The 10,505-nt window shown below is 46.4% G+C and overlaps 2 protein-coding genes across 2 annotated transcripts; one reads left to right on the top strand and one right to left on the bottom strand.

Annotated features, from left to right (window-relative positions):
- The first annotated feature begins 768 nt into the window (after positions 1–768).
- On the top strand, positions 769–1,662 carry LOC128724879 (scoloptoxin SSD976-like). Its single transcript, XM_053818601.1, has 3 exons — positions 769–787; positions 854–1,364; positions 1,443–1,662. The coding sequence occupies exons 1-3, from the start codon at positions 769–771 to the stop codon at positions 1,660–1,662; spliced, it is 750 nt and encodes a 249-aa protein (XP_053674576.1).
- Positions 1,663–5,157: 3,495 nt separating this feature from the next.
- Positions 5,158–6,726, bottom strand: LOC128724880 (leucine-rich alpha-2-glycoprotein-like). Its single transcript, XM_053818602.1, has 2 exons — positions 6,701–6,726; positions 5,158–6,580 (listed from the first exon to the last, which is right to left on the bottom strand). Exons 1-2 carry the CDS (start codon positions 6,724–6,726, stop codon positions 5,158–5,160), a joined length of 1,449 nt encoding a protein of 482 aa, XP_053674577.1.
- Between the last annotated feature and the right edge of the window lie 3,779 nt (positions 6,727–10,505).

The raw sequence follows: 10,505 nt of genomic DNA on the forward strand, positions 1-10,505 counted from the left end.
CCGCTAAGGGTGGCTCGTGTGTAAATTGTGTGAAAAATTAGCCTCAATTTGATGCTTTTGTTTTTTGGACATTTTAATCTCGAATCGAGCTTTTCTCGAAATCAGACGGAGATATGTTTATCGCAGTAATTTGGTTTTCTTTTCATTGGTGCGAAGATATACCAGATGATGCTCTGTTAATTGGAAGACAAAGTTGTGAAACTCGATGGTGCCATTAAAAATCATCAGTAAAGTTAGATAGAATCATCATTACAGCGTTGTTACATTTAAGATATTTTTTTGAGATAAACATAAAAAACTGACAAACATAGAAACAACTAGTACGAAAAATAATTAAAAGGACAATAGAAGCCTAAGGCTTAGTGTTCTAAAAATTTTTAGTAAACTAAAAATCCTTGTGAAAATTGAGTATTAAAGAACTTATAAAGTATTATCAAGGATAGCAGAGTGATTTATGATTTAAAACTAATGAAAAAAGATTGTTTCTTGAGTTCTTGAAAATCTCAAATATACCTGAGTTATATATGATAAAGGTTAACCGTTTGCATCAATTGTGTTTCACAGGAGTGTTTTAAAGTGTTTCTTATACAATTTTAGTATTTAAAATAACGAATGAATGATTGAATGAATACGCATAAATAATTATACAATGATTTTTTATGTTGCTATGTTTTATAATTGTTAACTTGCAGTTTTAACATCCTTACTGCATCGCGAGCTGGTGACATAGAATATAAAGGGTTTTCTTGAGCATATAACAAGTACACAATGCATCGAGCAATAAACGGTAAATTACTTGCACACTTTTCTAGCCCACGCTAACAAGAAGCTATGTTTATTCGTTTACTCGCAGCACTCACGCTTCTCTTCATGATCCCGATCGCGCAAGGATACGGCCCCAGCTACTACTGCTCGCCGAGCCTCTGCCCACATGGTGGACCCAACGTAGGTTGCAATCCACCACCGCTGGCAGGCGGCCACTTCTGCTACGGCAAGTCGGCCAGTGTTGTACCACTGACTGCCGCGATTCAGGCGCACATCCTGCACCTGCACAACCTCTATCGATCGCGCGTCGCTTCCGGCTACCAATTTCCACTGGCACCGGCCGCTCGCATGTACACAATGGTGTGGGATGACGAGCTGGCTTCTCAGGCTGGCAATAATGCACGTTCGTGCGTTTTCGCCCACGATCGATGCCGCAACACGCCGCAGTTTTACACCTCCGGGCAGAACATTGCGCTAATAAAGTTCTACGAGTCGACTTACTCGGTCAACGATTTGATAACACGCTTCATTACCGGCTGGTGGAGTGAGTACCAGTACACGAAACCGGCTCACATCGAGATGTTCACTCGGTCCCAAGCGTAAGTAAAGCTAAGAAATGCCCTAACGATGTCTACTCTCTGATCACTTCTTTCATTCTCTACCCACTATCTGTACAGCAAGAAGATCGGTCACTTCACTATGATGGTCAACGATCGCACCTGGAAGGTCGGGTGCGCCATGCAAAACTGGGTCGAGGGAGGTGCCACGAAGGTATACTTTGTGTGCAACTATTCGTACAACAACATCATCACCCAGAAGGTATACACCACGGGAAGTCCCGGGTCCCAATGCCAGGCTGGCCTCAATCCCAGCTATCCGGGACTTTGTAGAACGTGAACAAAACGTTGTGGTAAAGGAGGGTAGATCGTATTTTTAAGGGACTTTTGGTAATGCAAAAATACTCATCTCTTTTTTGTTTCAAAAAATGACTGATTCGATGATGACTTGTAGTGAGCGCAACATTATAAAATAAACAAAGTATCAAAAGGTGTACTAAAAATCAGTTTTGAAATTAATCTCTGCTATACTTATTTAAATTTGTTGAAGTAATTAGGCCTACAAAAAAAGGGTTGTTTTACGAAACTCGTCAATTTTGTAATCAGCTGCATCTATCAAACTTTTATAAAAGAAAAATCCATTTAAAAATAATAACAGCTTATGGTTCTCTAACGGGACTGCTTAAGGTTCTGACGGTGCCGTTGCAAGAAGGAGTTGTTAACACTGTTCACTCAAACGAACCCTAAACAGTATATGATCACGAAAACCCTTCCGTAGTTAAAGTCATCGTCAATGGGAATTCTGCCCCGTGATGCTTTTCAAAAGCAACATAGAAAAATCACACCGCAAAAACAATCTGATGCAACTTTTTTCGCTGCTCTACCAGCCGAGTGGCTTTGTTTACCATTGCTCGATTTGCCTTCACGATTGCCTTCGATTTGTGGGAGTATGTGTGTTTTTCCCGCTTCCGAATTGACTTCATTTTGGTCGCGCGGTTCCCGAACCTTTTCTCCTGGATCAGCGCACTGATAAGCGCTCGCGATGCAGTTGAACTCGCTCTCTGTCTCTCTCTCTCTGTCTCCCCATAACGCGCGCGCCAACGCAGAGGATGATTTAATAATTCATCGTAATTACACGCCGATTACATCGGTTTCAGCTAATTGCCAGCGGACCGTCGTCGTCCTGCTGCAATCGTCAGCTGCATCGGTCGGTTCGTTCCCGGGTGCGCTCGTAACGAGGTGGCGAGGCGGGGACGACAACATCTCCGGGAGCCACTGACCCGTGGCCAGACGCCTTTTTGCAAACAAAACCTGCCCCACTCGCGATGCTCAATGCGCTATCAGCTCGCAGGATCAGCCCGAGCATCAAATTGTGCCATTTTTCCCGCGAACACGGACAAGCCTTTGTGAGCGCGGGTTACGGGACACGTTTGAGGAATGTCTCCGGAGTTGGGAGCCAGCTTTTGGATGGATTTGCAGCACTCGCACGCCCCCAACCAGGAGGGTTTCGGCGTCCTGTTTGCTTCACTCTCGCTCTCCCTGCGTACCAGCCGTTATCAGCATTCGTGTTGCGGAGTTTACGCCACATTGGCAAGCAAGCGCAACGAGTCACCTCGGGGGCAGTGGGTAAACAAGGCATGTACACGCACCGGGATGTGCCCATGTGATCCGTGCGGGGACACACCCGAAGCGCCGGGGATGGTTGGGCGAACTTTAACCATCCAACCGATGCGCAACGCTGATACCCGGGAGCGCGCACATACGTCGTAGCTACGTCACCGATCACGAATGTAATACTGTTCGGTATGATGTATTAAAGAGCTGGAGCACATCAAAATTTGGGATTTTTTTGCAGAACAAACTAAACAAGATAGTTGGTGTACATGGAGGCGCATGGTGTTTAGTACATTTAGTACAGAGGATGCCGAGCACGTGGAGCTACGTTGTTTGGAGGAAAACGAAAAACCTCGAAGCCTTTTCGGAGTATGCTAATCATTAATTTTATATTCTTCTAAATATTCTACAAACATCGCTAACACAAAATTTAATTTTCTTCTAACTACTCCACGGCGTAGTTCAGATTCCCGACAGAGGTTTTTCATTCCGACTCGACGTCAATTGAGCAAATAGCGGCACATTTCTATGGAAATATTCATCAACAGAATTACACTGAACATGAACAGGTAGGCCATGATCATCAGCGCGTTCACAACACAGTACAGACAGTCACTCAGCATTCGAAAGGTCGAGGAAACGGAGATTTCCACCATGTTAAATACCGTACGAGCATACATCCACTAAAGATGATCAGTAAGCTGGAGTGATGTGAACTTCAGGAATTATGGAACACTTTTTACTTACAACTACTCGTGCTGCGTCACCCAAAACATCGGACATGTTTTCCCCCTGATGTTAGTATGTGTCATCGCCTACTACGAAACCGTCGGTAATTATAACACAAATAATTGGGGATATATTTTTGCAACTTTGAGTTTTATTCAATTCATCCATTACGCGCTAGTACAATACACTACAAATGGCAGCCTGGTATCAGAGGAGTTTGCAATACAAGTACGTCTGCTGGTTTGGTTATCATTCAGCCATTAAAGCAATTGCGTTCCATTTCATTGAGCCGTCAATCAACAACGGGCAGCGGAGAGGTTTCTGTTCGTGATTAATAAATATTACCGGAAGTAATCCAGCACCTAACACCAACCGTACAACGGGGCGAGAGCCAATCTATGGTCTCGGTTTGGCATTAGAAGCGAAATTAAAAACAAAAATAACACGGAGAGTACCCAAACGGAACGGAATGTAATTCGCGTGGCTAAATTTGCTCGTAAAGTTGTTGAGAATGGCGCGCTAGGTAATTTTACAGCTTAATAAATAATTCCTGCAGCACTGCTGGAGAGGCCACATCGACCCGGCGATGCATTAAATGGCTACGAAACGAAACATTTAAACAAAACAATACACAACAAAATAATCTATATCGCTACGGCGCAGGGCGTAAAAGGGAAGCGTTTGTTTGTACAACACTTCACAGCGCCACCGACGATGATTGCAATCATGATGCCGCTGACTCGCACACAGCCACCATACGGCACACTGACTTGCACCTTTCTACCATCACACCTCCATCACGTGCCAGTGACGCAACGAGTGTGACGTTTCCGGGCAATCCTTGCTTTCTTATTCTTGATCCTTGCAGTCACCCTTGCGTGCATGGCAAGAAGCGATGAACCTAATCGAGCCTAGTTTAACCTATAGCGAACAGCATGCACACACTACTGCAGCACAACATTTCGAGTTAGTTCCTTTCGGGCTTTCCGATATCCTCAAGCCGATATTCACTTACAAATAGACACGTACAAACGAACGCATACACAACACAGAACACGGACGTACAGAGAAAAAACAACACCGACAAATAGAAGTGCAGCTATCACTGCCAGCCTTTGCAAAATGATAGCTATCTGCTTCTTTTTTTTTCTGGTAGTTTTCCAAATTTGCCAACCAACTGCGACTGATGCAAACAAATATGTTACGGCCATCTTTGGTACTATTCGGGCAGTGGCCACTGTCTTGTCGGCTTGCCCGCGTCCATCCTACGAGGGTACATCACCCTTAGTAAGCTGCACTACTTCAAACCCGTCCCTTGTGAGGACTACAGGATGAACTCAGCCAACGGTGAACGCAGGCACGAGGAAGAGGAAGCCACTGGCCGGACGGGCAGAGGTGCACCAGTAGAGAGAACATGTGAGAGATAAAGCACACCTCACGCACGCCGACGTGCTCAGATCATACGGTCAACCTTTCCGACGTGGGTGCGTTGTCAGGCGACCGCGCCTCGACTGAATAGCTGCTGGTACTTCTGCTCCAGCCGACTGAGATCCTGCCGAAGTTGCGCGTTCTCCTCCTTCATGAGCTGGAAGGACAGCTTTGTCTCGTTCGTGTCCGTGCGCAGTGCGTCCAGTTCCTGGCGCATCTTGTCGTACTGACGCAACTGCTGACGAAGCGTCTGGTTCTCACCGTTCACCTTCTGGAAATCACGTCGCAACTTCGCCACCTCCGCAGTTAGTCGTTCCGGATCAAGGACACCACCTGCCCCATTTGTTGGCGGAGTACGGTTGGGTCCTCCCGGACGACTGGTCACCGGATCCGTCGAGGCCATCACATCCGTTAGTTGATTGCGCAGCTCCTCCACCTCATCTCCGAGGTTCTGCAGCGAACTCTGCGTGAAGTTGTCATTGGTGGCGATGCGCGCCATCTCGTGGCGTGTGTGTTGAAGCTCACGCATCAGGTGGCGCGTGTGACCGTTCAGCTCGTTGGCGTAATTCGCGAAGTACTGGTTGGACTTACGCACGAGAGCGAACGGCTTGTTTTCGGTGCAGCAAACACCCTCGATCGTGCGATCCTTGCAGTTGAATGCACTGAACGTCTTGAAGTCCTGCACACCTGTCTTGCGCAGCTGAGCGATCAACTCCGACAGCGCCTCACAGTGCCAGTCGTTGGTTTGCAGGTGGAAGATGCGTAGTCGAGGCAACATCGTCGGTAGGGAGTCATGATCAACGTACACGAGTGCATTGTTCGCAAGATGCACCTTTTCGAGTGCGGGAAACGATCGCAGAATGCCTAGGTCCAGGTACGTGAGTCGGTTGTCATTCAGGTATAATACTGTCAACGCCGCTAGCTTCTGTTGGCCGATTGAGCTGTGCACCAGCCCGATGTTGTTGCTGGACAGATCGAGCAAGCGCAACTTCGACATCCGCTGAAACACGCACAGATCCAGCGTGCGGAGATCATTATGCGCGAGCTCGAGCACCTCCAGATGTTCGAACACCGAGATGTTGTCGATGTTGCGCAGCCGATTCTGGTTGAGCTCGAGCTTACGCAGCTGCGGTACCGTGCCAGAGTCGGCCGTAATGCTGCTGATGCGATTCTTCTCTGCATCTAGCGTCAGCAGACGTGCATCGACGTGAATACTGTGCAGATGCATCCACCAAACGCGCAGTTCCTGTAGGTGATGGAACGCACCATAAAGCCCGAGGGGCAGCTGGTACATGCTCGAGTCCCGAAACTTAACCCGTGTCACGTCCGCGGCAGCCGCCGGGGGTTCTAGCTGTGCGTCCTGCGCCTGTTCCAGGCTCTCGATGTGCACACCCTGAAAAATGCAGAACCCGTCCGTGCCGATCGTGCAGGTGTACTTCGAGCACGAGCAAAGCTGCAGTCGCACCGCAATCACCACTATCCACAGCCTAAAGGAACGCACCACCATCGTCCAGCACCCCAGAAAAAGGGAAAAAGGAAAAACGAGGATCTCAATTAGGGGAAAAACGAGGATCCCAACATGTTCTGCACACCATTCGCTCACTTACGATGCATCCGCTAATCCGAAGTGCATTTTCACGGTCTACTACCAGCTGCCTGGCCACGATGGAGTAGATTTTTCTTGCACTTTCACACCACGTGCTCGCTACGCACTGACACAGCAGGCACTGGTTTTTTTTTGAAACGGTTGATTTTAAATTTCACTTTATTTCGGTTCTAGTACACTGCGTAGCATACCGGATCATCAACTCGCCGAGTTCCCCATACTGCAATTATGCTCACACATTCGCCGTGCACTTTCCTTCACACTATCGAGCGCCAAATACTATCGCTATTGCAGCGCCGGTTTTGAGAACGCCCGGGAGCACATGAGAACGCCTGCAACTCAGCACGGACTCGCGCAACTTCTCCACAATCTCTCAGACCAGCTGAAGATTCGCGATTGAGTCGCTAGCGCCGCGGTGTAACGCTTTTATAAACCGACGGGTCCGCGAGCTTCCCGAACCCGACCCACACCATCTAGCCGGACAGCATCCACGCCATCTTATACGCACCCTACGGCTCGCGGTGGATGCGAGTGTGTGCGCGTGGTTGGTGTAGCTTTTTTTGTGCTGCTTTCATCTCACCACCTCGCCATGGCGCTGCCACACAACCCTTTCACAAACCGACCGTTGGTTGATAAGCGGTCGGGTGGCCCGAAGCTGACTATCGGACCGAAGCTTGTACTCTGGAACCCAGCTGGACCAATCGGAACGTGGGACAGGATTTTCCACCGCCCACACGGTCGGGTCGGGGTTCGCTAAGACCGTTACGCATTCGCGCGTAAGGGTGCTTCGACTCGATGACTCGGTACGGTACGAGTTGACGCGACCGACTGCAATGCGAGGGTGCAATTGTAAGCCACCGCCCCCTTTCGAGTTGGTGAGCGCGAAAATCTTATCTTGGTGGGACGCACATTTTTTAATTTGAAATAAATACCACAGCAAAGACTCGCCCTGAGTTGATAAGGAGTGAAATTTTTCGAGTTTTCCGCGTAGCTGATTGCTTATTGAGGATATTCTAGTTCTTGAGTTTATACTTAGAGTTAGAAATATAACTGAAGAATGCATTAGGTGTTTGTTTTTATCTTTTTCTCTTTTATTTATTTTCGTTTTGTATCATTTTATAGTCGTTTTCTTTCTCGTTCTCAATTTCTTTTTCAATACTCATATATTTTGTTTGCTTAATTTATTATAGTAAAATACCACGTTTGTAATGCGGTGTATGGTTTCATCCTATTCAAGTACAGCTGGCTTCATCATACCAGTGCACCAATCAGACAGGCGATATCATTTTTGCCCGCACACCCAACAGAACAGTTCCACCTGTCAGCATTCGAAATTCCGCTCATTATCAGCTATCTCAAGCTGTCGTCTATTCAGCTTGATGCATTCGGCAATTGGACAAATCTCAGGCACGCTTGGTATGCAGAGCGATAATGTCTTCTGTGCCAACCGATCGATAAAGAATCGTCTGTAACGCTAACATTAGTGTCGCCAAAACCATTTCAGCCTCATGGGTCTGGTACAAGCCACACATCTCCGTCGCCAGATAACATTGATCGACATTCATTTGCGTTCGCTTATACCACAGAGTGGCTCGTGGAAATTGACCTTTGCCCACGCGCAACACCCGATGGTTAGATGAACGCCCGCCCGTCATCCTGAGGATGTCCTGTCGATGTCCGTTTGTATGTCAAACCACCGGTGTGTCGCCGTAAGCAATCATGTTTCCCTGGAGGTGTTGAATGCGATTCCCCGGGGAGGTTCAAGGTACATATTTGATTATCGGGCCAACCGATGCCGCGCTGGGAGGGCTCGTGACGTCCATGGGCGTTCTTATCGTCCATTCTGCCCAGTGAATGGTTCATCGGTGGACGACGTCAATTATCTAATGCCGTAATTGACCCCTTATTACGTGTCGCGGTGGACGGCGTGATTTTCTCGGCAAATCCAAAAATATCCCCAACAGAAATTGGCCCTTCACTGATGCAAATTGGTGTCGGGCAGCGCCGTTCCCTAAAATACGCCTCACTGCTTGCGTCCAAGCTCGCACATCACAGTTCCCTATGGAAGGGAATAATGAACCACAACTGGAATGAATTATCCTGCCCGAGACGCGTGTTCCCAATTAACACCTTATCGTTCGTGGGGCTGTAATGAAGATGGGTATTCTTTCATTTGTTTTCGTTGAAATTTCCACACATCACAATGCCAATGAATTTGGCTGAACATTCGACGAATCCTTGAAATTGTATAACTGTATAACAATCAATCATAAGTTTTTAACTCAAAGAGTTATACAGGGAAATCGTGACAACTTTGTCCTTGTTGAACAATGTTATACTTTTTTCACAAATGCTTCATAGTTTGGATAACTTTTTGACGAGTTTCTTGTTTCATAACTGCTTGTAGTGTCACGTGAATAGCGCTCTTTGGTTGATGGGAAATATTGTTTGCCATGTTAATTGGCTTCAATCTATACACTTTATCTTTGATTCTTGAGAAATTAGCTTTTCAAACATGCAAATTACAGCTTTGGAGATATTGACTCACATTTATCAGAGCATAATAGCAAAAGGTGACTAACGGGAGGTGTGAAATCGTCACCTGGCGCTTCGATGCTACATTCGTGTAACAAAGCGGGAATAACGACGCCACTTGACGACTAAATTCTGATGCGATATGAATGAAATAAGCAGCCATCAATCGGAGGCTCCCGTGCCTAGTGGTATGCTTACGATATACTCTGTTTAGGGAAAGTTTGCCTAAAGATCATCGATTAAATAACCAGCCTTACTCCACCATGACGGATATGTCCGGATTGACGCAAATGAGTGACACGATCATGAGCTATTTTTATTTTAGTTCATTTGTCGTGCTGCTCCGGGAAGGGGTTGGCTTTTGGATGGCCTGGATACTATCAATGGCTCGCCCAGATACGTCATCGGGGTAGTCATCAGGCCCACCTATCCAATCTGACAAAGATGGACGTCGACCCTTGCTTGCAGACACTTCGGCAAGCTTGGATGCATTCTGTTGACACGCGTTTTATGGCCGCTGTCTGTCCTCGCCTCCTGAACGCACACCTGAACCGGAACTGGTCGTAGCTGCCGGTTGTGAATGAAGTCGTGGGGGTGATTGTTTGCGTTGCTGGTGATTGTGCGTGACCGACAGCATGATGCTGTAAGTGCGAAGCAATATTTGATGGATTTGCATCACCTGTGTATTTATACACTACCATTTTCATCGTAGGGAAAATGTGAAGGCTTTTAAGTTACATGTGAAAGGATTTCCTTCATTTCTTTTGCCATTGACGAATCCGAAACTTTTAGAAACAACCTCAATTGTACTATACATCATGTTCGATTAAGATACAAACGTGTTTCAATTGCATTCCATTTTGAATCATAGCTACGAATCTTGAAAAAAAGTTAATGTAATTTAAGACATAAAGTTATAAATTAAAAAAAACTTTTTTTTAGGATTTGTAGTTATTATTGAAGGTGAAATACAATTGGAACAGTAATCACGATTTCAATGTTGGATTTCTCATAAAATCTGTCACACTTCTCACGGATGTTCTAGAGCGTTGAAGAAGCTATCCCAAGCAATTGATCCTGATTGTGAAGGTCATGTAAAACTAATGATTTTCAAACAAAAAAGAGCAAATAGCTAGATATGCTTGAAACAGAATTTTTAAACTGTCAAGCGTTCCACAAACCGAATCGTATAAAACTACCCTTCAGGAGTGGAACTCACTCAGTATGCTTTGGTCGTCCGATAGTGTTTAACGCTGAAAGACGGAAACAGA

The sequence above is a fragment of the Anopheles nili genome, chromosome 3 (assembly GCF_943737925.1).
Source record: "Anopheles nili chromosome 3, idAnoNiliSN_F5_01, whole genome shotgun sequence".
In the NCBI taxonomy this organism is placed as follows: domain Eukaryota; kingdom Metazoa; phylum Arthropoda; class Insecta; order Diptera; family Culicidae; genus Anopheles; species Anopheles nili.

Bases quoted from the DNA above. Each gene is read 5' to 3' on its own strand.
- LOC128724879 (XM_053818601.1), top strand. The intron at 1,365-1,442 runs GTAAGTAAAGCT...CTATCTGTACAG, and splicing joins ATGTTCACTCGGTCCCAAGC to CAAGAAGATCGGTCACTTCA.
- LOC128724880 (XM_053818602.1), bottom strand. From the start codon at position 6,726: ATGCACTTCGGATTAGCGGATGCATC. The intron at 6,581-6,700 runs GTAAGTGAGCGA...GCGTTCCTTTAG, and splicing joins TTCGGATTAGCGGATGCATC to GCTGTGGATAGTGGTGATTG.